This window comes from Muntiacus reevesi, chromosome 7, assembly GCF_963930625.1.
Source record: "Muntiacus reevesi chromosome 7, mMunRee1.1, whole genome shotgun sequence".
In the NCBI taxonomy this organism is placed as follows: domain Eukaryota; kingdom Metazoa; phylum Chordata; class Mammalia; order Artiodactyla; family Cervidae; genus Muntiacus; species Muntiacus reevesi.
In genome coordinates, this window is record NC_089255.1 from 34,832,722 (window position 1) to 34,855,038 (window position 22,317).

The 22,317-nt window shown below is 43.0% G+C and overlaps 1 protein-coding gene and 2 non-coding genes across 4 annotated transcripts; 2 read left to right on the plus strand and 1 right to left on the minus strand.

Moving 5' to 3' along the window:
* Nucleotides 1-4,524: 4,524 nt before the first annotated feature.
* KNSTRN (kinetochore localized astrin (SPAG5) binding protein) lies at nt 4,525-13,397 on the plus strand. 2 transcript variants are annotated; one of them, XM_065940659.1, is made up of 9 exons: nt 4,525-4,733; nt 4,897-4,991; nt 8,050-8,179; nt 8,990-9,034; nt 9,876-9,981; nt 10,152-10,245; nt 11,111-11,166; nt 11,923-11,997; nt 12,695-13,397. In XM_065940659.1, exons 1-9 carry the CDS (start codon nt 4,525-4,527, stop codon nt 12,824-12,826), a joined length of 942 nt encoding a protein of 313 aa, XP_065796731.1. In that variant the 3' UTR covers nt 12,827-13,397. The 2 variants fall into 2 exon arrangements, with proteins under 2 accessions (XP_065796731.1, XP_065796732.1); XM_065940660.1 differs by lacking the exon at nt 11,923-11,997.
* A 2,683-nt stretch (nt 13,398-16,080) lies between these two features.
* Nucleotides 16,081-16,209, minus strand: LOC136172797 (small nucleolar RNA SNORA11). The gene has a single exon (XR_010664133.1). It is a non-coding gene; the product is annotated as a small nucleolar RNA SNORA11 (small nucleolar RNA).
* Nucleotides 16,210-20,685: 4,476 nt separating this feature from the next.
* LOC136172707 (U6 spliceosomal RNA) lies at nt 20,686-20,792 on the plus strand. The gene has a single exon (XR_010664059.1). It is a non-coding gene; the product is annotated as a U6 spliceosomal RNA (small nuclear RNA).
* Nucleotides 20,793-22,317: the final 1,525 nt, after the last annotated feature.

A 22,317-nucleotide genomic window follows, 5' to 3' on the forward strand; every position in this document is an offset into this window, starting at 1 on the left:
TAAATACGTCTGCCTCTCTCCATCCAAGCCACCATAATCTCTCACTTGAATGATTAGAGTAGCCTCCCAACTGTCTCTCCAATTCCTCTCTTGCTCCTCTTCAACCCATTGTCCATGGAGTAACCAGAGGAAACTTTTTTTTAAAAAATATAAATGTAAATATGGCGGTGGTTAAAAGACAAGGAAGGGAAAAGCCCGCGAAAATAGAACAAAGGAAGGTCAAAGGAAGGTCCGAGGACCTGAGTGAGGACCTCAGGTAGAACAAACAGCAGCCCTGACTCAGCCCAATTTACATAGGGCAGGTCCAGGGGGAGGAAAAAACATATAAAAAGAGGAGCCAAAGGGCTCTCTCGCGCTCTCTCCCCCTGCCGTTCCCGCCCCCCCCACCCCATGCCCTCACACCTGGAGGGTGGATTCTCCTGCTATTTTCTAAATAAAATAGAGCTGTAACACTGATTCGTCTAACAGCTATAACACCGTCTGTTAGAGACCTGAGAGCTATAACATGGTCTGTCCAAGACCCGAGAGCTGTGACGTGCAGAGGGCTTTAGTGTCCTTCACTTCAAATCTTTGTTGTGATGATACAGAACCGAGGAGCATACACTAGCCTGACAGGACTCTGGGCTCCTACTGCCAGAAGCTCAGGTTTGACCCCTACTTGGGGAACTAAGATCTCACAAGTCACGCAGTGTGCCAAAAATATTTATATATTGAATGACACTCCTGCTCTAATATTTCAATGACTTCTAATTAGTCTTAAGAAATCTCTCTACTTTTGGCCTACAAAGACTTTGATTTCCATTTGATTTCCTATCTCTCCAGCTTCATCCCCAAGAAAAATAAAATGTAAAAAGGCAAAATGGTTTTCTGAGGAGGACTTACAAATATCTGAGAAAAGAAGAGAAATTAAATGCAAAGGAGAAAAGTAAAGATATACCCATTTGAATGCAGAGATCCAAAGAATAGCAAAGAGAGATAAGAAAGCCTTCCTCAATGATCAATGCAAAGAAATAGAGGAAAACAATAGAATGGGAAAGACTAGAGATCTCTTCAAGAAAATTAGAGATACAAACGTAAAATTTCATGCAAAGATGGGCGCAATAAAGGACAGAAATGGTAGGGACCTAACAGAAGCAGAAGATATTAAGAAGAGGTGGCAAGAATACACAGAAGAACTATACAAAAAAGATCTTCATGACCCAGATAATTGCAATGGTGTGATCACTCACCTAGAGCCAGACATCCTGGAATTCAAAGTCAAGTGGGCCTTAGGAAGGACTATGAACAAAGCTAGTAGAGGTGATGGAATTCCAGTTGAGCTATTTCAAATCCTAAAAGATGATGTTGTGAAAGTGCTGCACTCAACATGCCAGCAAATTTGGAAAACTCAGCAGTGGCCACAGGACTGGAAAAGGTCAGTTTTCACTCCAATTCCAAAGAAAGTCAATGCCAAAGAATGCTCAAACTACCACATGATTGCACTCATCTCACACGCTAGCAAAGTAGTGCTCAAAATTCTCCAAGCCAGGCTTCAACAGTACAGGAACCGAGAACTTCCAGGTGTTCAAGCTGGATTTAGAAAAGGCAGAGGAGCCAGAGATCAAATTGCCAACATCTGTTAGCTCACAGAAAAAGTAAGAAAGTTCCAGAAAAACATCTACTTCTGCTTTACTGATTATGCCAAAGACTTTGACTATGTGGATCACAACAAACTGTGGAAAATTCTGAAAGAGATGGGAATACCAGACCATCTTACCTGCCTCCTGAGAAATCTGTACGCAGGTCAAGAAGCAACAGTTAGAATTGGACATGGAACAACAGACTGGTTCCAAATTGGGAAAGGAGTACGTAAAGGCCGTATATTGTCACTCTGCTTATTTAACTTATATGCAGAGTACATCATGTGAAATGCCAAACTGGATGAAGCACAAGCTGGAATCAAGATTGCAGGGAGAAATATCAATAATCTCATATATGCAGATGACATCACCCTTATTGAAGAAAGTGAAGAACTAAAGAGCTTCACTTTCATCTCTTGATGAAAGTGAAGAGGAGAGTGAAAAAGTTGGCTTAAAACTAAACGTTCAGAAAACTAAGATCATGGCATCCGGTCCCATCAGTTCAGTTTAGTCGCTCAGTCGTGTCCTACGCTTTGCAACCCCATGGACTCCAGCACACCAGGCCTCTCTGTTGTAGGGAATAGGCTATGCCCAGGCCTCTACTATAACTAACAGGGTTTCTTTGAAAAATAAGAATGACTTTCTTATCACCCCCAGGCGAAGGGCTCGGAGCAGTAAAAAGTACATCGTGGAAAAATATCTTGAAAACAAGCTGTTGAAGTACTGATGTGACTGATGGAAAACCACTAGTGAATGTTTCCATAACCAGAGCCTTGAGGGAGTGACTGAGAAAGGGCGTCACTAGCCAAAGGGCTAAACAGAGTCATGAAATGTCTGAAGGTTTGACATTGAGGACTGTGCCTTTTATATCTTTATCCCTGATCTTTACAATTCCTGATTGTAAAGAACAGATATCTCTAGAGCATGTACAAGGAAGTAGATGTTAACAATAAAGGTATGCAAGAATTAGGATCTGGGCTTTTGCCTATGAATGGCATCAGCCCCCTGATCCCCACTTTATTTCTGAGTCTTATTTTTCCTTATTCTTCTGCAGTACTGCTCCCTCAGGTTGGTTCATTGTTGAGCTGGTCCCGACACCTGTCCATCACCAACTCCCAGAGTTTGCTCAAACTCATGTCCATCAAGTCGGTGATGCCATCCAACCATCTCATCCTCTGTCGTCCCCTTCTCCTCCTGCCTTCAATGTTTCCCAGCATCAGGGTCTTCTCAAATAAGTCAGTTCTTCACATCAGGTGGCCAAAGTATTGGAGTTTCAGCTTCAGCATCAGTCCTTCCAATGAATATTCAGGACTGATTTCCTTTAGGACGAACTGGTTGGATCTCCTTGCAGTCCAAGGGACTCTCAAAAGTCTCCTCCAACACTACATTTCAAAAGCATCAGTTTTTCGGCACTCAGCTTTCTGAGCCAGTCCCACCACTTCATGGCAAACACATGAGGAAACAATGGAATTAGTGACAGACTTTATTTTGGGGGGCTCCAAAATCACTGCAGATGGTGACTGCAGTCATGAAATTAAAAGATGCTTGCTCCTTGGAAGAAAAGCTATGACCAACCTAGAGAGCATATTAAAAAGCAGAGACATTACTTTGCCAACAAAGGTCTATCTAGTCAAAGCTATGGTTTTTCCAGTAGTCATATATGGTTGTGAGAGTTGGACTCTAAAGAAAGCTGAGCGCCCAAGAATTGATGCTTTTGAACTGTGGTGTTGGAAAAGACTCTTGAGAATCCCTTAGACAGCAAGGAGATCAAACCAGTCAATCCTAAAGGAAAACAGTCCTGAATATTCATTGGAAGGGCTGATGCTGAAGCTGAAACTCCAGTACTTTAGCCACCTGATGCCAAGAACTGACTCACTGGAAAAGACCCTGATGCTGGGAAAGATTGAAAGTGGGAGGAGACGGGGACAACAGAGGATGAGATGGTTGGATGGCATCACCGACTTGATGGACATGAGTTTGAGTAAACTCCGGGAGTTGGCGATGGACAAGGAAGCCTGGTGTCCTGCAGTTCATGGGGTCACAAAGAGTCAGACATGAATGAGTGACTGAACTGAACTGAAGAAAAGCCCATTCTTACCTTGGGATTTTGAATTCCTCATCAGGTTAATTCCTACTCCCTCCCCCTTTTAGTCAAACATCACTTAAGATATCTTTCTTGACTCTGCAATTTAAACTAGGTTTCCCCCGCTTTTCTCTCACAGCACGTTGTACTCTCCCCTAATAGTTTTACTATAGTTGATAAATAGACATTTTTTTTCTAGTTTAATTGAGATATAATTGACAGGTTTGTATGATTATTTGCTGGTCCCTGGGTTGTAAACTCCAGGAGGGCACAGCCCAAGTTAGTCTCCATATTTGTTGTCCTCATCCAACCCACCCACTTAGAACTATGGTCTGACACAAAGCAGGTGCTCAATGAATATTTGTTGAATGAAATGAATTAGCGCACTAAATGTTAGAGAACTCTGCCCCATTGGCTAGGAGTAGCTTGGAATCTCAGCTTAAATTCTGGATAAGTGTTTTAAAAGTTAGGACTGAGGATACGTGTCTCATGCATTTCAGCTCACAAACCCTCTCCAAATCTCACCTGCCACTCTCCACCGTGTAGTTTTTTTTTTCTACCAACCTCTCTCTGTGCTCCTGGCTTTCCGGCATCATGCACCATCCCTAACAATCACAGACCACATAAAGAGAAGGATTGTGACAAGGACCCTAAACGTGACTGCGTTTCCGTCCCAAGGCCAGAATATGACGCCAGTGGCTCATAGCTCCATTCAAGACGGCAAAGTGCACCACTTCCCTTCCCCCGGCCCAGACCTGGGGACTCCTATACCCAACGCGAGGAAGCGCAAACTCTGGCCTCGACTGAGATCTTCCGTACAGCATGGCAGCCGCCGAAGGCGTCGCCCAATCCAGTGACTGCCGTACAACATGGCCGCCTACAGAGAGCGCACCACACCCCCTTCCGCCCGGTCGCCGGAAGTTTCCCTTTGAAACCCAGGCGGCAGACGTGGTCTGTGGTACGGCAGTTATTGCCGAGCATCTTTTGAACCAGAGCGACGAGGCGTGCGGGCAGCAGCAGCAGGCACCTGGGTTCGGCTCTCACGGGGCAGGAAACTGGGCTGGATGTGGGGAGTCGATGGGATGGGCTGGGAATGGAGGGTTTTCGCTCTCCTGAGTCGCGCTCTCCTGGGGCCTCCGCCTGCTTGGTCTCCTTAGCCCGGCTCTGGGTAACCGTTCACCTCGTAATTTCTAGGCCCCAGCCGCGCCGCCTCGTTACGATGACCAGCGTGGTTAAGACGGTGTACACCCTGCCGCCCTCCTGTGTGCTGAGCAGCGGCCTGCCCGCAGGTGGGTGTCCGCGGGCCCTTGCCCCCTGACACTGCGAACCGGCCCAGGGGTGGTCAGGCCAGGAGTCTGGGGGCGTCAGATATGTTGTCGGGAATGGGTGGCACCGGCAAGGGAGAGCATTCTACCGGCCTTGACAGCCTGCTAACTCCCCAGGAACCGGGCTGTCTAGTTTATGATGGGAGTTAGGGGAAGGGCAGTACGGTAGAAATTTAGACTTGCCCCACCCCCCAGCTGCTTCAAACCAAACTGCTGCATTCACCAGTTAGGTTCAAGTTGCTGACTATTCTACAATATTATTCGCAGTAAGCTAGGGATCCATTTTATACCTATCAGTTTTGTTTCCAGACTTGGGCTGTCTGGAGGGACTGGGTTTGTTGTCAGGGAGGAGAGAAGAGAGTCATTTAAAAAGCAGGATAATTAGGGAGAAGCACTAGGGTTCACACCCTGTCTGGTTCCCATTTGTAACTGCACAGTGTCCTTTATATAGTACATTCTCAGCAAACATTTGTTGAGTAAAGGGAGAGAGAGGGATCAGGCCTAACTAATACTCCAGAACTTTGGGAGAAGAGGCATGATTAAAAGCAATGTTTGATTGCTTTGCTATTTTGCTTTGTGTTACTCAGCTTGGAGTTGAAATCATCTTCTAAATTCTGCAATTGTCGAGTTGTCTAATCTAGAGATTATAGCAGAGAATTGGCTTCCAACATGAGAACCGGGTGGTGGTAGAAGGTTTTGAAGCAGCTATTTAGGATCCTTTCCCAGGTGACTCCATGCAACTGATTGATGAGGGTAGTAGGATTGACCTGTGAAGTAAATAGGCTTTTCTCCAAAGGCCTTACAGGATTCTGTTTGTCTTATATTGCTTCAGAACACCTGAATGGCAATCCTGTCATCAGCAGGGCTTAGGAGTTGATGGAGGAACTGGACTCAGTCTTACACTGCCTTTCCCTTAGAAAGCGGCGTCTTAAGTGCAGTGGGGAGTGACTGGCATCTCCCCACCCAAACTGGAAGTTTTCATCTTTTTGCTTCTTTCCCTGTCCCAGCTTTACGGTCATATGTAACCTCAATATTTTAACATTTTTAGGCTGCCTTCCAGGTTTTTTGATGTTAGGCAAGCATTGGTTGTTTTTTAGTTTTTTTTTTTTTTTTAAACAGATAACATATACACATGTTAAAAAAAATCCAAAGTTTGGAAATGATATACAGTGAAAAATTAGTCTTTCCATCCTTGGCACTAGCCATCCAGTTCCCGCCTTAGCATCTCTCATTTTAAGAAGATAGTCTTTGTTAAACCCTGCTAAATTTTTCCTGCAATACCATCCTTATGTTCTAACAAATATGGGTTATTGGAACCAATTCTAGTCAATGAAGAGTGTTAATTTTGATCAGTTTGCTGTTGATACCTTTTTACATGAGATATTTCTTATCATGTGTAACTTATTAATAACCTGAGAGAGGAGAAGGTAAATTCATTCACCCAAGGTTACCTTTTACTTCAGACAGATATCAGAAAGAACCTTTTTAATACTTGCTTTGTGTGAAAGAGTGTGGAAAATAGGATGTCAGTGCCCATTGAGTGTACCTATAAATGAAATAATTTGTTAGCCTGAGACATCATATTTATTCCAAACTGTTGAGCAGCTAAAGTCATCAAAATAAATCTTTATCAAACACAAAGTTTCCTAATGCCTGCAATTCAGTGCTTTGTACCTCATTTCATCTTGATTTAATTGTTGATTTCTTCAACTTAAGATAGGTCAAACTCTATTTTTGGTTGCGCAGTCTTTTCTGTAGTTTTGGAGAGTGGGAGATTCTTATTGTGGTGGTTTTTCGTGATGCAGAGCACAGGCTCTAGGCGGGCTCAGTGATTGTGGCATATAGGTGTAGTTGCCTCAGGGCATGTGAAATCTTCTCAGAAACCAGGGTATGGACACAGGTTTTTAAAGGAGCCGTTTTACAGTAAACAAAGTGAAAGTTGGTATAAAGTAGAAGAATCCTTTGCATGTATTAGATGGAGTCGGGTGAGTACTTAACTCCAGAACAAGTTACTTGGATTTGCTATGGAATGAAGGTGGTAGAAAGAGGTGTGTGTGGAAGAAAAAAAAGGTGTGTGATGGAGGGCGGCATAAGGGCTAGGAGGCAGATGCCTCTTCTAGGGAAGAAGAGTGCCATGTCAGGGCCATTTCTCTGGTTATCTGGCAATAGCCTACCAGGATCAGAACAGAATGCCAAATAAGGAACCTATGTGAAACTCTAAACTTAAAGATGGATAAACAAAAATGGATGGTAAAGGCCAGCATGGAAGAGGAGAAGATGACGAAAAGAGCTAGTTTAGAGATGATCTGTGAAACTGTGACATGTTCCGTTTACTCAGTAAGCAGGTTTTGAATTTTTGCTAATATGCCAGATACTCTCCTAGATGCTGAGGTACAAAGACATCTGCAAAGCAGGGGGCCCCAGCCTCCAGAATCTAATGTCTGATGATCTGAGGTGGAGCTGATAATATAATCATAGAAATAAAGTGCACAATAAATGTAATCCACCTGAAGCATTCTGAAACCATCCCCACCCCACCCCTGGTCTGAGGAAAAATTGTCTTCCAGGAAACTGGTCCCTAGTGCCAAAAAGTTTGGGAACCACTGTCTTAGAGAACTAGTTAGTGAGCCAGTCTGGTTAAAACAACTAAGCAACAGTTGAAGCTTGAAACAGCTTTCATGTAGCTTAGGGGAGCAGGCAGGGTGCTTAAGAGCAGAATGAGATAGTCCCATTGAACTGCTGTGTGAGGCAGGGTCCAGCTGTGTTTTGCCTTGCTGGCAGCCACACTGCCTCTTGTGTTCTTTACTTATATGAATCTCCACCTTCACATCTACACCCTCTGGCCATTCTGTTTGCTGTATCGTCAAGCTTCTGTCCACCCTCAAACACACTGCACTGTCACAATTAAAGAATTTTGGTTTCTATTCCCAGTTGGTCCATCAGTTTTATTCTTCAGGATTTATAGAGTTGGCAGCTGTTGTTCATGATGTGTGAGGTTTCACCCTCTTGTTTTCCTTTGCAGATGCACAAACTCGAGCCACTTTTAAGAGCCAGTTACCTGTTAAGTCCAAAGAAGTTGATGTTTCCAGACCTCATTCGGGAGCTTCAGAGAATGATGTTACAAAAATCATCAAACCGAGACGAGAGAATGGGTGAGAGTCAGAACATCGGTATCCAAATAGAACTTCTGGTTAGAAATTGTTCAGTACCAAGAATTAGGGTTTTGAGAGCACAAGGTGTCTGATGGATTGGCCTGTAGTCAGTGGCCCAAAGCATCACAGCATTGCTGAGCTGTTTTTCAGAACCCTCCGTGTTGATCAGCTCAGAAGAGGTGCAGCCAAGGTTATAATAGATATTTTTTTCCTCTCTCAGCATTTGCTGTGCATGTACAAATAGCAGCACTGCAGCCAAACACCAGCCCTAAGTGGTAGTCATGGCAGGTCGGTGCTAGTTGTGAGCCTAGGTTGCTAGTGTGAGCACAGGTCAGCCTGGTGTAGTGTGTCTGTGTATCCCTCCCCCAGTGCTCAGCTCCCACTGAGTCAGGTTGACATGAGGTAGCCATTACCATTCTGAACAGGAGCAGGTCTCTCAGGCTGTCAGTGTGGTCAGGAAGGGAGCCCATTCCCTTATTCATAAGCCTTTTTCAACAGTCTGGGCGGAAACAAAAGTGCATGGTGCCTCAGAGCTTCTCAAACTTGTAGTGTCTGCACTGTATGTAACCTCTGGTTCTTGCCTTAGAAAATCAAGTTCTTTTTGTTCTTCCTTGTTCACAAGATATGTAACAACAGTACCATGATTCTCTGTGATTGATTCCTTTGTTATTATTATTTAATTGAAGTATAGTTGACATATAACATTGTGTTAGTTTCAGGTATGCAACATAGTGGTTTGATATTTGTAAATACTGTGAAATGATCACCACAGTAAGGCTAGTTAACATCCTGATTTGTTTTTGCTTCTAGGCAGGTGAAGGCTACAGACACCTCCAGAAGGAACCTCAGGAAGAGGTGAGCATCAGGGTAAACGAAACTTGGCCACCACTTTAGGGTAGTGAGGCTTAATACAGAGTGGGGCTCTGGTTGTACATCAGAATCACTCATGGGACTTGTTTTACCATGTTGGAGTCTGGTGCCACCCCAGAAATTGGAATGGAATTTTCAGGGGTGAGACACAGCCAGGCTTAAGACCCAATGTCAGGACAAGAGTCGATGATGTGACAATCTTGAGTAACAGACAGGAGTTTGGGGGCTCCATGCCAGGACCACTGCTTAAAACCCAGTGATGGCCCATTAACAAGAGCAGGAAGCCCTCAGGATGGGAGAAACTGCATGTGTTAGTGATTTCAAAATGAGTGTTCTACTGCTGGTGGTAAAATCTTGGAGAAGGCTGCATCTTTCTATACTTGAGGCTTGCTTGGCCATTACAGTCCCGAAGGCAGAAATAATATAAGCTGGAAAGTTTGTAGAAATAGGTTGTAATTCCACATCTATTATTTGAGCATGTCTTAAAAGTTCTAAAGACAAAATACTATTAAGACAGACTCAGAGAACTTTAAAAAGATTCAATATTGATGATGATAATGGCTATTACTGATTAAAGTTTACTATGGGTCAGTAACTCTGCCACGAATTGCACATGTATTCTCCTTTATCCTTCACAATAATAATATTATGAGATGAGGGTATTAATTCTACAAATAAGGAAACAACCTGAGAGGTTACAGAGCTCCCTGAAGGTTATATTCCACTATGTGGTGAGGCCATGATTTGAACCAGCCAGTTTGTGTAACTCCATAGCTCATACTCTTAACCCCTCCACCTCTTCATCTAAGTACAATTATCATTACAGCTACAAACCATTGAGTAAACAGAAATCGGAAGAAGAGCTCAAGGATAAGAACCAGCTCTTAGAGGCTGTCAACAAGCAGTTGCACCAGAAATTGATTGAAACTCAGGTGAGAGACTCACCAGGCCTCTGCCATCAGCTGCCCTGGTGATGCGTGTGGACACCTGAGGGACCACACCAGGTGGTCCTGAGGGCAGGCAGAAAAGACACTGGGCTTGTGCTGTGGCTGTTCCCGAGGAATGGGATGGGCCTGACCCGTCTGCATGTTCACCCCAACAGGGAGAGCTGAAGGACCTGACTCAAAAAGTAGAGCTGCTGGAGAAGTTTCAGGACAACTGTTTGGCAATTTTAGAAAGCAAAGGCCTCACCCCAGGTAAGAACTGCCGTCAGAGGAGTCATGCATGCGCCCTTTCCTGAGCGATTCTGGGCTGTGTGTCAGCTGACCTGGTCAGTGCAGGGGTTGCCTCCCAAAGCCCTGAAGGTTTCAGGGAGCGCCTCTCTGGTCTCTGGTGATGTTGACTCTTCCTGCCCAAGAGCGTTTCAGATGTTGGGTAGAGAGGGTTATCTCTTTCTTACCTGAACACTTTATGCCATTCTTTTGATGCTGACAGGTATGTTCTTGCAAATAGGTCAAAAATGTCTTCTTTCTTTCAAGGGATATGGCACACAAGGAATCTTCATGGGTGGAGAGAGAGAGATGATACTGAAGCTGGCTAATAATCTAAGTCATGATGGTTAAAATGTGATTCTTGTTCTTACCCTGTCCCTAGAGGGCAGTCTAAGAGGAAACAGTGGAAGGGATTACCTAGAGACCATTAAAATAGTGCATTTTAGGATGTATTCATTATAGTTACCATATATGTTTTTACATGATTTTAACTGCCTATATATATGCATTGTTTTTACAATAAAAATGTTGAAGGCCTATAAAGATTTTAGAAATAGTTTTATGGACTGTAAACAGACCCAAAACCTATACATTTCTTTTGGACAAATTTTCTGCTGAGCTGAGGAGAAAGTTTTGGCCATATCCATACCTGGAGAGGAAGGGGAAGTAAAATCCAGCTCTGGATAGCAGGCATGGGGAACCCTGCCGAGGTGAAAGCTCAGGGGAGAGAGTCCAGGCCCAGATCCTCAGAGAAGTTTCCCTCATGAATACTCCTGTGGAGGGCTTTTTATTTTCTTTTAAGTTGCAATTCCCTAGGCAGGGCTGACTCTGTTGTTTCTACTGGTTTTAGGCACTGAGACCCTGGCGTCACAGCAGGACTCCACCGCAGATCACATGGACTCCATGGTGAGGGGGCAGGTGTGAGGGGGCGAGGGGCCAGTGAGAGTGAGGCCTTACAGATCTAAGCGGGTCTCTGCCATATGCTTGGCAAAGCCCATGAAGCAGCCTTTGGTTATCCAGGAAGAGGGTGGTTGGATGTGTACTCAAAATAGCATATTTTCCTTAAGGGTGATTTTGTGCTTAAAAATAAGAGTGAGTCTAAGTTGAAAATGTACTACATTAAAACCCATAGTAGGGTGGACTAGTGGAGACAGCTTTCTGGTTTCTCTGTTCTACGCTTTATGAAAATTTCCCCCTTATTCCTTTGCTAAGAACTGTGTCTTACAAAGGTCCAACCCGAATTAAATTTGTCCTCTCTTTGGTTCCTTCCCAGAAGTAGGAAGGTAATTTGTTTGTGATTAAAGCCTTTTGAGCTTCTATGATCTCTTTCCCAGGAAGATAGGTTGTCATCTTAGAATACTAGGCATGGATACCTTCCTCAGCTCCCCAAGGCAACTTAGTCACCCCTTCAGTGGCTACTGCCTTTCGTTCATATTGGCCTGTGTAGCGCGGAGCATGTGGAGCTGTAGTCCTCTGTCCCTCCTGTGGGCTCTGTTTCTCAGAGGAGCCTGGCACATGTGTGGACACTCAGTAAATGACCGAATGCAAAGGATATTAGTGATCATCTAATTCAACTCCTGTGAGGAGATGAATTTATTTGAAGAAAAGTTCTCACCTTTCAATAAAGATCTGTTACTATATTTGCTTCTGCTTTTCTCTTAGCTACTGTTACAAACTTTGCAAGATGAACTGAAGCTTTTTAACGAAACAGCCAAAAAGCAGATGGAAGAGTTACAGGTGAGAGGCAGACATCACCCCAAGGCAAAATTACCATTTCTTACTACAATAGGAGGGTCTGTGGAGGACTCTTTTATTTATCTGTTTATTCATTTTTAATAAACTATTTTGCAACAATTTTAGATTGTGGCAAAGTTGCAAAAATAATAGAGAATTCAATTCCCCTAATATTAACATCTTACATTGTCTTGGTATATTTGTCAGGACTAAGAAACAAATATTGATGCATTACTATTAACTAAATTCCAAGACTTTGATTTCACCATTTTTTTCAACTAATTTTTTGTTCTAAAGATGCTTAGAAATGTTCACGTCCACAGGGCACGAAACAGCGTGCAACATGCTAGATTCCTCCAGGTGAGAGTTGACACCTGTACGAAGTCTATGCTGTGGAAACTTGATATCTCAGAGGAACCTGTAATAGGAAACCCAGATTCTTGGGGCTGGACTTGGAATTGCTTGGATGAACCATGGGATACTACATGGAATCCTAGAGGATTTCAGTGCTCCAGCTGAGATAACAGATTCTGTAGTAAAAACAGTTCTTAAAGCCAACACAGATAAATCTAAAAAGAGACAGTGTGTGTCAATATTCCAGTGGTCTTCCTCAATGGAACAGAATGTTCTGGTTATTGTATTGTCTTTTCTGAGTCAATGTTTTGTGGGTTTTCTTGTTTTTTAATGTCTTTCCGTGCAGGCCTTAAAGGTAAAATTGAAGATGAAAGAAGAAGAGAGAGCCCAGTTCCTTGAACAACAGACCTTATGTAGCAGTCAAGTAAATGATCTCACAACAGCCCTTGAGGAAATGGAACAGCTATTAGAAATATGATAAAAAACAGGTGGCCACATGGCTCTCTCTTGGGGATAGACTCTCAGAGGAAGCTACTTAGGACATCTGCTTCTTGGCCATGATCTTCTAGGACTCACCATCCCCAGAATGAAAACAGTTTCTGCAGTAGGATTAAAGACAATTGATGTTGGAATGGCAATTCCTCCCTTAAGCAAGCATTCGTTCCCAGCCTTCAGATTGTCCAGCTCTCCTGAACCTCACAGTTCATAATTAGGGCCTACAGGAGAGGGGGCCTGAAAGCTTGGATCAGCCTCCTAGGATCAAAAAGCAGCACATCATTAGCATCAGGAGACTCTAAACCAGCCACAACCAGAGAAGCCAGAAGACGTGCAGAAAGAAACAGTGAAGCATACATGCTCCATGGGAGACATCACTGAGGAGTCAAGTCCCTTCCTAACTTGGAACACATTCTGTCCCATCCTGGCTGGGCTCTGTAACCTCACTGTAAATTTATGAACTGGAAGTTACCTGAAATGGCTTCATAATGGGGTGAAGGTATAGATAGCAATAACACCTATGAAACAATACAACTTGGAGCTTTTAATCTAAATCATTTCTGTGGTTTTTTTTATAAAGTGTTAGTTTTAAATAAATATTTCTGTAGCTATTCAGACCACAATATTGACAAATGAAACTAGCTTTTTAATCTAAATATGGCCACTGAATACTACTGAACTAATCTGTTAATAAGTTCAAAGTTACAATTTCACCCAGAATGTTTTTCTTCTATTTAACCCAGAGTATTTTTCTTCTACTCATTTTTAAGTGCTCTGTAACTGGCCCCCCCTCCCCACCCCCTCTTCTGTGAGCATTATTTAGTCTTCTGTGGGTGTTGCCTGTTTGCAGCAGTGTGTGCCAGACTCCTTCCACCAGGTTTGTGTCACTAGCTGCCTATATTCCTAAATATGATTAATCTCTGCTGTTGCCTTGTGTGGCCAATCCTGGACCTGGCCCGCTGGATCGTTGGTCAAATGAAGTCCATAGCAGGCCTTCCCTCCGCCTCCTCCCCCCATGGTTCACCAAAGGTGTGGCCATAATTCATTTTCTTTTTTTTTTCTTACTGGATCCCAGTTCCCCAACCAGGGGTTGAACCCCGGCCCTTGGCAGTGAAAGTGTGGAGTCCTGACCACTGGTGTGCTTGGTCATTCAGTCGTGTCCAACTCTTTGTGACCCCATGGACTGTAGCCTGCAGGCTCCTCTGTCCATGGGATTCTCCAGTCAAGAAGGTTGGAGTGGGTTACCATGCCCTCCTCCAGGGGACCTTCCCAACCCAGGTCTCCCACATTGCAGACAGATTCTTAACGTCTGAGCTACCAGGGAAGCCCCTAACGACTGGACCTCCCAGGAATTCCCCATATTTCATTTCTTAGTCAAACTAGGCAGACTTTGGCTTTAGCCATCTCCCATTTTTCCCTGCACCTCCCAATTTCTTCACCAACTCCCCCTATTCTTCAGTATTACTGGGACTGTCCAGAGGCACCCAATCAAGTCAAGTAACATCCCACCCTAATTTAGAGGGCTAAAATTCTTTGCCCTCATGCCCATATAGCATTCACACAGTTAATTATGTCTCAAATATTTTGAGGGGGAAACCCAGTTAAATAATGCACAGTGAGAAGAGCTGGATATTCTAACCATTTTCAGGATGTTTATAGTTTAAAAGGTTATTTGAGAAAGAAAAAAGTGAAAGTGTTAGTCGTACAGTTGTGTCCAATTCTTAGTGATACCATGGGCTGTAGCCTACCAGGTTCATCTGTCCATGGAATTCTCCAGTCAAGCGTACTAGAGTGGGTGGGCCATTCCCTTCTCCCGGGAACCTTCCTAACCCAGGAATCAAACCCAGGTCTCCTGCAGGTAGATTCTTTACCATCTGAGCCATCAGGCAAGCCCCAAAAGGTTATTTATCCAAGTGAATCTGTAATTGGCATTGGTCCCCTTAAAAGTTCTACTTCTTGAGAGAAGGGGTGGGAAATGCAGCTGTGAGATCCTCACCTCCTTGTCCTGCCTCCTTAGTTAACTCCTAAGAATGAACCTATCTCAGCCCCTCCCTGACTCATCTTTCCCAATGTACAGACTCTGTTAGCTCGAGACCTGGCCTCAGGGGCTCTTTGCCCACAGTTCTGCTTTGCACCAGCAATCAGCATTTGTGCACTTTTGCCTTTTCTCCTGTGCCTTCTGACATCTGTTCCATTGCCCTTTTCTACATGTGGAGGTGTGTGGGTGTTTATTCTGGTCTGGAGCCTGAATAAATTCAACTTCAACATCAGTCCTACCAATGAACGCCCAAGACTGATCTCCTTCAGGATGGACTGGTTGGATCTCCTTGCAGTCCAAGGGACTCTCAAGAGTCTTCTCCAACACCACAGTTCAAAAGCATCTATTTTTCAGTATTCAGCTTTCTTCACAGTCTAACTCTCACATCCATACATGACCACTGGAAAAACCATAGCCTTGACTAGACGAACCTTTGTTGGCAAAGTAATGTCTCTGCTTTTTATTATTTTTTTTTTTTAATTTTTATTTATTTATTTTTTTGATCTAAAAAAAAATACATTTTATATCACAATCCAACAAACACACACACACATATAATACGTATACATACATAAAAGTGAAACAAGTTTTGCCAAAAATGTCTACACTGTTAAATTTTTTTTTGGAGATCTTTTTCTTTTTTTAAAGCAGTTTTAGGTTTACAATAAAACGTGACAGGAACGTACAGAAATTCCCCATATTCTCCCTCCCCTCACATGAACAGCCATTATCAACAGAACGGTACCTCTTCTTTTTTTGTTTTTAGACCAAGGATGACTGCATTGACACATAATCAAAACATCCCCAGTTGACCTTAGGGTTCACTTTAATGAGCAGAGCAGTGTTGCATATTCTGTGGGTTTGGACAAAAGTATGACCATATATATCTATCATTGTAATGTCGCTCAGAGCACTTTCACTGCTCATGAAAACTTCTGTCCTCTGTACATTCCTCTCTGCAAACTCCTGATGACCACTCATCTTTTTACTGTCTCCAGAGTTTTGCCTTTTGCAGAATGGCATACAGTTGGAATCTTTTTCTTTCTCCTTGAAATGAGAGGTTCAGACCGTTTATGAGACCACCCCTGGCCCACCCAGGCGTGGATCGGACAGGATCCGGGGGCAAGCTCCCCCACCACATGCTGCAGCCTTCCTTCCAGCACTGGCCCTGCCAGCAGCCACGTGGAGGTGCAGGGGACACAAGTCGGGTTTCTGTTCACAGGAAGGCCACACATTTGTGCCCCGCATCACAGTGAACCCAGGTTCCTGTCGGGTGTGTTATAAACAGACAAGCCATTTCTTCAGGCCCCCTGCTCTGAGCACACATGTCTCTGCTTTTTAATATGCTATCTAGGTTGTTCATAACTTTCCTTCCAAGCAGTAAATGTCTTTTGATTTCATGGCTGCAATCACCATCTGCAGTGACTTTGGAGCCCAAAAAAATAAAGTCTGCCACTGTTTCCACTGTTTCCCCATCTATTTGCCATGAAGTGATGGGACCAGATGCCATGATCTTAGTTTTCTGAATGTTGAGCTTTAAGCCAACTTTTTCACTCTCCTCTTTCACTTTCATCAAGAGGCTTTTTAGTTCTTCTTCACTTTCTGCCATAAGGGTGGTGTCATCTGCATATCTGAGGTTATTGATATTTCTCCCAGCAATCTTTTTTTTTTTTAACACGCAAAGGAAGGGAAATTTATTGCTGACTCGAGTCAGGGCCCCTGCTGCAACCAACGCAGTGGTGCAAAGTCAGAGCCCTGAGCCTCAGTTTCCACACACATTTATAGGGTGCTCAATTTCAAACATAAGCAGTGAGTAGTTAGCGCAAGCGGATTGGTTACATGTTTGCGGAGCAATTTCATTGGTCAAACACACTTTAAAACTTTCGCGCGCACGGGACTTTTCAGGGGACTCTTCTGGAGGCTTACTGGGCGCGTGCTGATTGGCTAGCCTCTGGTGGCCTGTTGGAGGAGGAGGAGAATCACCCCACCTTTAGGCCCACTCCTAGCTCAGGGCGCCTGTCATGGCACTAGTCTTGACAGTCTCACACTGGCAGTTTACCATCTACTTTTTTAAATAGATATAATGCCCTGGAGGGGCTTCCCTTGGTGGCTCAGTGGTGAAGAATCTGCTTGCAATGCAGGTGACCAGGGTTCAATCCCTGGATTGGGAAGATCCCCTGGAGGAGAGCATGGCAACCCACTCCAGTACTCTTGCCTGGAGAATTCCATGGACAGAGGAGCCTAGTGGGCTACAGTCCATAGAGCCACACAGAGTTGGACATGACTAAAGCGACTAAGCAGCAGCAGCAGCAGCAAGGTTCTAGAACCTGGTCATTTCAAAACTTTAGGCTATTTAAAAAACAGAAAACTGTTAACCAGCAGCTCTTTCAGCAGTTGCAAGGGAGGGGAAATGGGCTTAAAAGATTTTGGAGAATTTCCTGGTGGTCCAGTAATTAGAGAACTCCATGCTTCCACTGCAGGGGTCCTGGGTTTGATCCCTGGAGGGAGGATCCCTGGTCAGGGAGATACCACAAGCCATACAACACGGACAAAAATAATTTAAAAATTGGGGGGAGTTTTTGAATAAGAAATACATATAATAAAATTCAAAGCACACACAGAAGTTTTCTCCAACTGCTATTCTCTTAAAGGCAACCACCATCAACCATGTGTATTTTAAGGATTTCAAATAGTTAGGCAAGATTACATCTTCAGGACTTCCCTGTAGCTCAAATGGTAAAGAATCTGCCTGCAGTGCAGGAGATGGGTCGAAAAGATCCTCTGGAGAAGGAACAGCAATCCACTCCAGTATTCTTGCCTGGAGAATCCCATGGACAGAGAAGTCTGTGGGGTCGCAGAGTCAGACACAACTGAGCGACTAACACACATACATGTTATATCTTTATAGAGTCCACTAGCAAATGATTTGGAAACCGACATATTTGTTTCCATGATTTTTTTCAAAATTTAACAAAACCAAACCAGCACTCTTACTATCCTTACTTGCCAGGGTATTGTTAAAAAGTAGGATACACCTATGACCTTACTCTATATTGGGTACATAATGACACACTGATACTAATATTTACCAGTTGAAGCTCTCTAGTCAGCTATTGGTATAATGGAGGCTGCTTGGCTATATGGGAGTGAGATAAACATTTAAAAACTGGTAAATAATACCTTTTCAAAGGACTGTTAACATGGCATCTGGCTATCTAACTCTGTGGTAGAATATAGCACAATGACACATAAAATGGGTGCTCAGTCAGGGAAGGTGCTATCTGAGCTGAGATATAAAAGTATACAAAGTGGAAATGGAAGATGGAATTAGAAAGGGAAACAGCATGTGCCGAGATTGAAGAAACCAACGTGGTCAGAAAGAAATCTGAAGGTGGTAAACATGACTGTGTCGTGTTCATCACATATCACCAATGTCTAGCATAGCGTTCGTTCAGTTAATAAAAGCTGTAAAACTATAAAAAGGGTATGAGTTAAATGATTAGTCTTCTGACAAGCTGAGCAAATAGCGTAGGTTATTATCACTTCCTCAACCCTGGATATATTATACGTACAAATAAGAGTGAGGTTAGGGCCCCAAAAAACTAAATATGAAGAGTTCCCTGGATGAACAGATCATGATTGGGCTCTACTATACAGGGGCAAGAAATGTAAGCTCAGTGTACTAGTATAGTGCCATTGGAATGGGGCAGCATAGGTAGCACAGAAAACTCTCCAGGAGTGGCCAGCATATTGTAACCATTAGCTCCTGGAGTTCTAATCTAGCGAATTGCAACTGAGAATAAGAAGAGGAAGTTCTACCATCTGCCATTCTGCTGAAGTCCAGGTTCTATCTAACTCACAGGCTGTATGCCTTGGGGATTTGTCTACTTTCCTTCAACTCACTGAAGTTGGGCCTACACTAGGGCCTGGGCTTGGCTCCTCCCTTCTCCCACCAGCTGATACAAAATTCCATCCTCTACTGTGAGCTCATAAGGTAAAAATAATCAGTCATTTGGGGACTACAGCATCTACTGTAAAAGATAACAGGCTCAATCACTATTCTAAATGAAAGAATAAAGGCTATAACTAAGGCATTTTGAGTATTAAAGACAACCTACAGAATGTAGAAGATATTTGCAAATGATGCTATGGACAAGAGCTTAATTTGTAAAACATACGAACAGCTCATACAACTCAGTATTAAAAAAATAAAAAATGGGTGGAAGGGAGGGGGGATCGGGATGGGGAACACATGTAAATCCATGGCTGATTCATGTCAGTGTATGGCAAAAACCACTACAATACTGTAAAGTAATTAGCCTCCAACTAATAAAAATAAATGGAAAAAAAAATTGGGCAGAAGATCAAGGAAGTCTAAGAAGGTGTCACAGCCAAGAGAAGCCTAAAGAGACATGATGACTAAATATAATATCCTCAATGGGATCCTGGAACAGATAAAGGACATTAGGTGAAAAATAAGGAAATGTGAATAAAGCATTAACTTTAGTCAATTAATAACACATGTACTATACTAATATGTTACTATTAGAAGAAACTTGGTGCAGGGTACATGGGATTTCTTTGTACTATCTTCATAGCTTTTCTGTACATCTACCAACTATTCTAAAATGAAATTTCAAGGTCCATTTTATCACCTCTTCCCAGGTAGTAAAGTTACCCTTAAAAAGCAGTATAAAATGTTCTTACATTCTAAAGGGCTTGTAATGGAGAATATGGATAGCCAAAGTAACAGGGTCTCCTTTGAATCAGGCCTTAGGATCCTAAATTGACAAATCTATGACCTAGCAAGTGGGCTCATTAGGTGTTCCTAAATAACTGTAAACAGCAAGGTGTTGCTAAACAGACATTGTAAATATTAGAGTTGTTAATTCAGTGAAATTGTTTTTCAAGAGAATATTACTGAATTGACAGGTCTATTAACTGAAGCTGTTCATAAAGCCCTAATTAAGCAAAAAGATTCAGAGGAGCCATTGTCACTCTTTTAGGTTCTTAATTAGTTGCTCTAACCAGGTTGTTTTCCTTAGTGTGAATTCCTAGGCCCTGAGCCACATTTTTGTGTCTCTTTGGGGCCTGCAGAATTTATTTCTCTGGGGTTTTGTTTTCCTGATTAAAATTTGAAATGTAATTCAAAATTTCATTGCAAAACTCACTGACGATAGTTTTTTCCAACCTTGAATGAAAGGAAATAAATCATTGACAGGTGACAGACTCAATACTTGGGGCCCCCTACTCATTCTGCTTTAATTTTCCTTTCTTAATATGGTATAGGTCCTGAACTTGAGCAGCTCAATGAAAAGGGGCACTCGTGTTTACTAATTGCTAGCTATAGCAGGAGGTGGCAGCTTGGATATTTACAGACCAATTTCTGCCAGTTCAATTTCAGTTTTCACTGCAGCATGGGAAAAGGGTGATGGAGAAAGAGAAGACATGGATTTAAAGCTACTTTGAAATGTTACTTCATCTTAGACTCACCGTCTCCCAGCAATCTTGATTCCAGCTTGTGCTTCTTCCAGCCCAGCGTTTCTCATGATGTACTCTGCATATAAGTTAAATAAGTGGGGTGACAATATACAGCCTTGATGTACTCCTTTCCCAATTTGGAACCAGTCTGTTGTTCCATGTCCAGTTCTAACTGTTGCTTCCTGATCTGTATACAGATTTCTCAAGAGGTAGGTCAGGTGGTATGGTATTCCCATCTGTTTCAGAATTTTCCACAGTTTATTGTGATCCACACAGTCAAAGGCTTTGGCACAGTCAATAAAGCAGAAATAGATGTTTTCCTGGTGCTCACTTCAGCAGCACATATACTAAAATTGGAACTATACAGAGAAGATTAGCATGGCCCCTGAGCAAGGATGACACGCAAATTCATGAAGCGTTTCATAATTTTTTTTTTTTTAAAGATGTTTTCCTGGAACTCTCTTGCTTTTTCAATGATCCAACAGATGTTGGCAATTTGATCGCTGGTTCCTCTGCCTTTTCTAAATCCAGCTTGAACATCTGGAAGTTCACAGTTCATATATTGCTGAAGCCTGGCTTGGAGAATTTTGAGAATTACTTCGCTAGCATGTGAGATGACTGCAATTGCACAGTTGTTTGAGCATTCTTTGGCATTGCCTTTCTTTGGGATTGGAATGAAAACTGACCTTTTCCAGTCCTGTGGCCACTGCTGAGTTTTCCAAATTTGCTGACATATTGAGTGCAGCAGTTTCACAGCATCATCTTTCAGGATTTGAAATAGCTCAACTGGAATTCCATCACCTCCACTAGCTTTGTTCAGAGTGATGCTTTCTAAGGCCCACTTGACTTCACATTCCAGGATGTCTGGCTCTAGGTGAGTGATCACACCATCATGATTATCTGGGTCGTGAAGATCCTTTTTGTACAGGTCTTCTGTGTATTCTTGCCACCCCTTCTTAATATCTTCTGTTTCTGTTAGGTCCATACCATTTCTGTCCTTTATCAAACCCATCTTTGCATCAAATGTTCCCTGGATATCTCTAATTGGTGTCTCAGTAGCCCAGTATGCTACTGGAGATCAATGGAGAAATAACTCCAGAAAGAATGAAGGGATGGAGCCAAAGCAAAATCAATACCCAGCTGTGGATGGGACTGGTGATAGAAACAAGGTCCGATGCTGTAAAGAGCAATATTGCATAGGAACCTGGAATGTTAGGTCCATGAATCAAAGCAAATTGGAAGTGGTCAAACAGGAGATGGCAAGAGTGAATGTCAACATTCTAGGAATCAGCGAACTAAGATGGACTGGAATGGGTGAATTTAACTCAGATGACCATTATATCTACTACTGTGGTCAGGAATCCCTTAGAAGAAACGGAGTAGCCATCATCGTCAACAAAAGAGTCTGAAACGCAGTACTTGGATGCAATCTCAAAAACAACAGAATGATCTCTGTTCGTTCCCAAGGCAAACCATTCAATATCATGGTAATCCAAGCCTATGCCCCAACCAGTAATGCTGAAGAAACTGAAGTTGAACAGTTCTATGAAGACCTACAAGACCTTTTAGAACTAACACCCAAAAAAGTCCTTTTCATTATAGGGGACTGGAATGCAAAAGTAGAAAGTCAAGAAACACCTGGAATTAACAAGCAAATTTGGCCTTGGAGTACGGAATGAAGCAGGGAAAGGCTAATAGAGTTTTGCCAAGAGAACACACTGGTCATAGCAAACACCCTCTTCCAACAACACAAGAGAAGACTCTACACATGGACATCACCAGATGGTCAACACCAAAATCAGATTGATTATATTCTTTGCAGCCAAAGATGGAGAAGCTCTATACACTCAGCAAAAACAAGACCGGGAGCTGACTGTGGCTCAGATCATGAACTCCTTATTGCCAAATTCAGACTTAAATTGAAGAAAGTAGGGAAAACCACTAGACCATTCAGG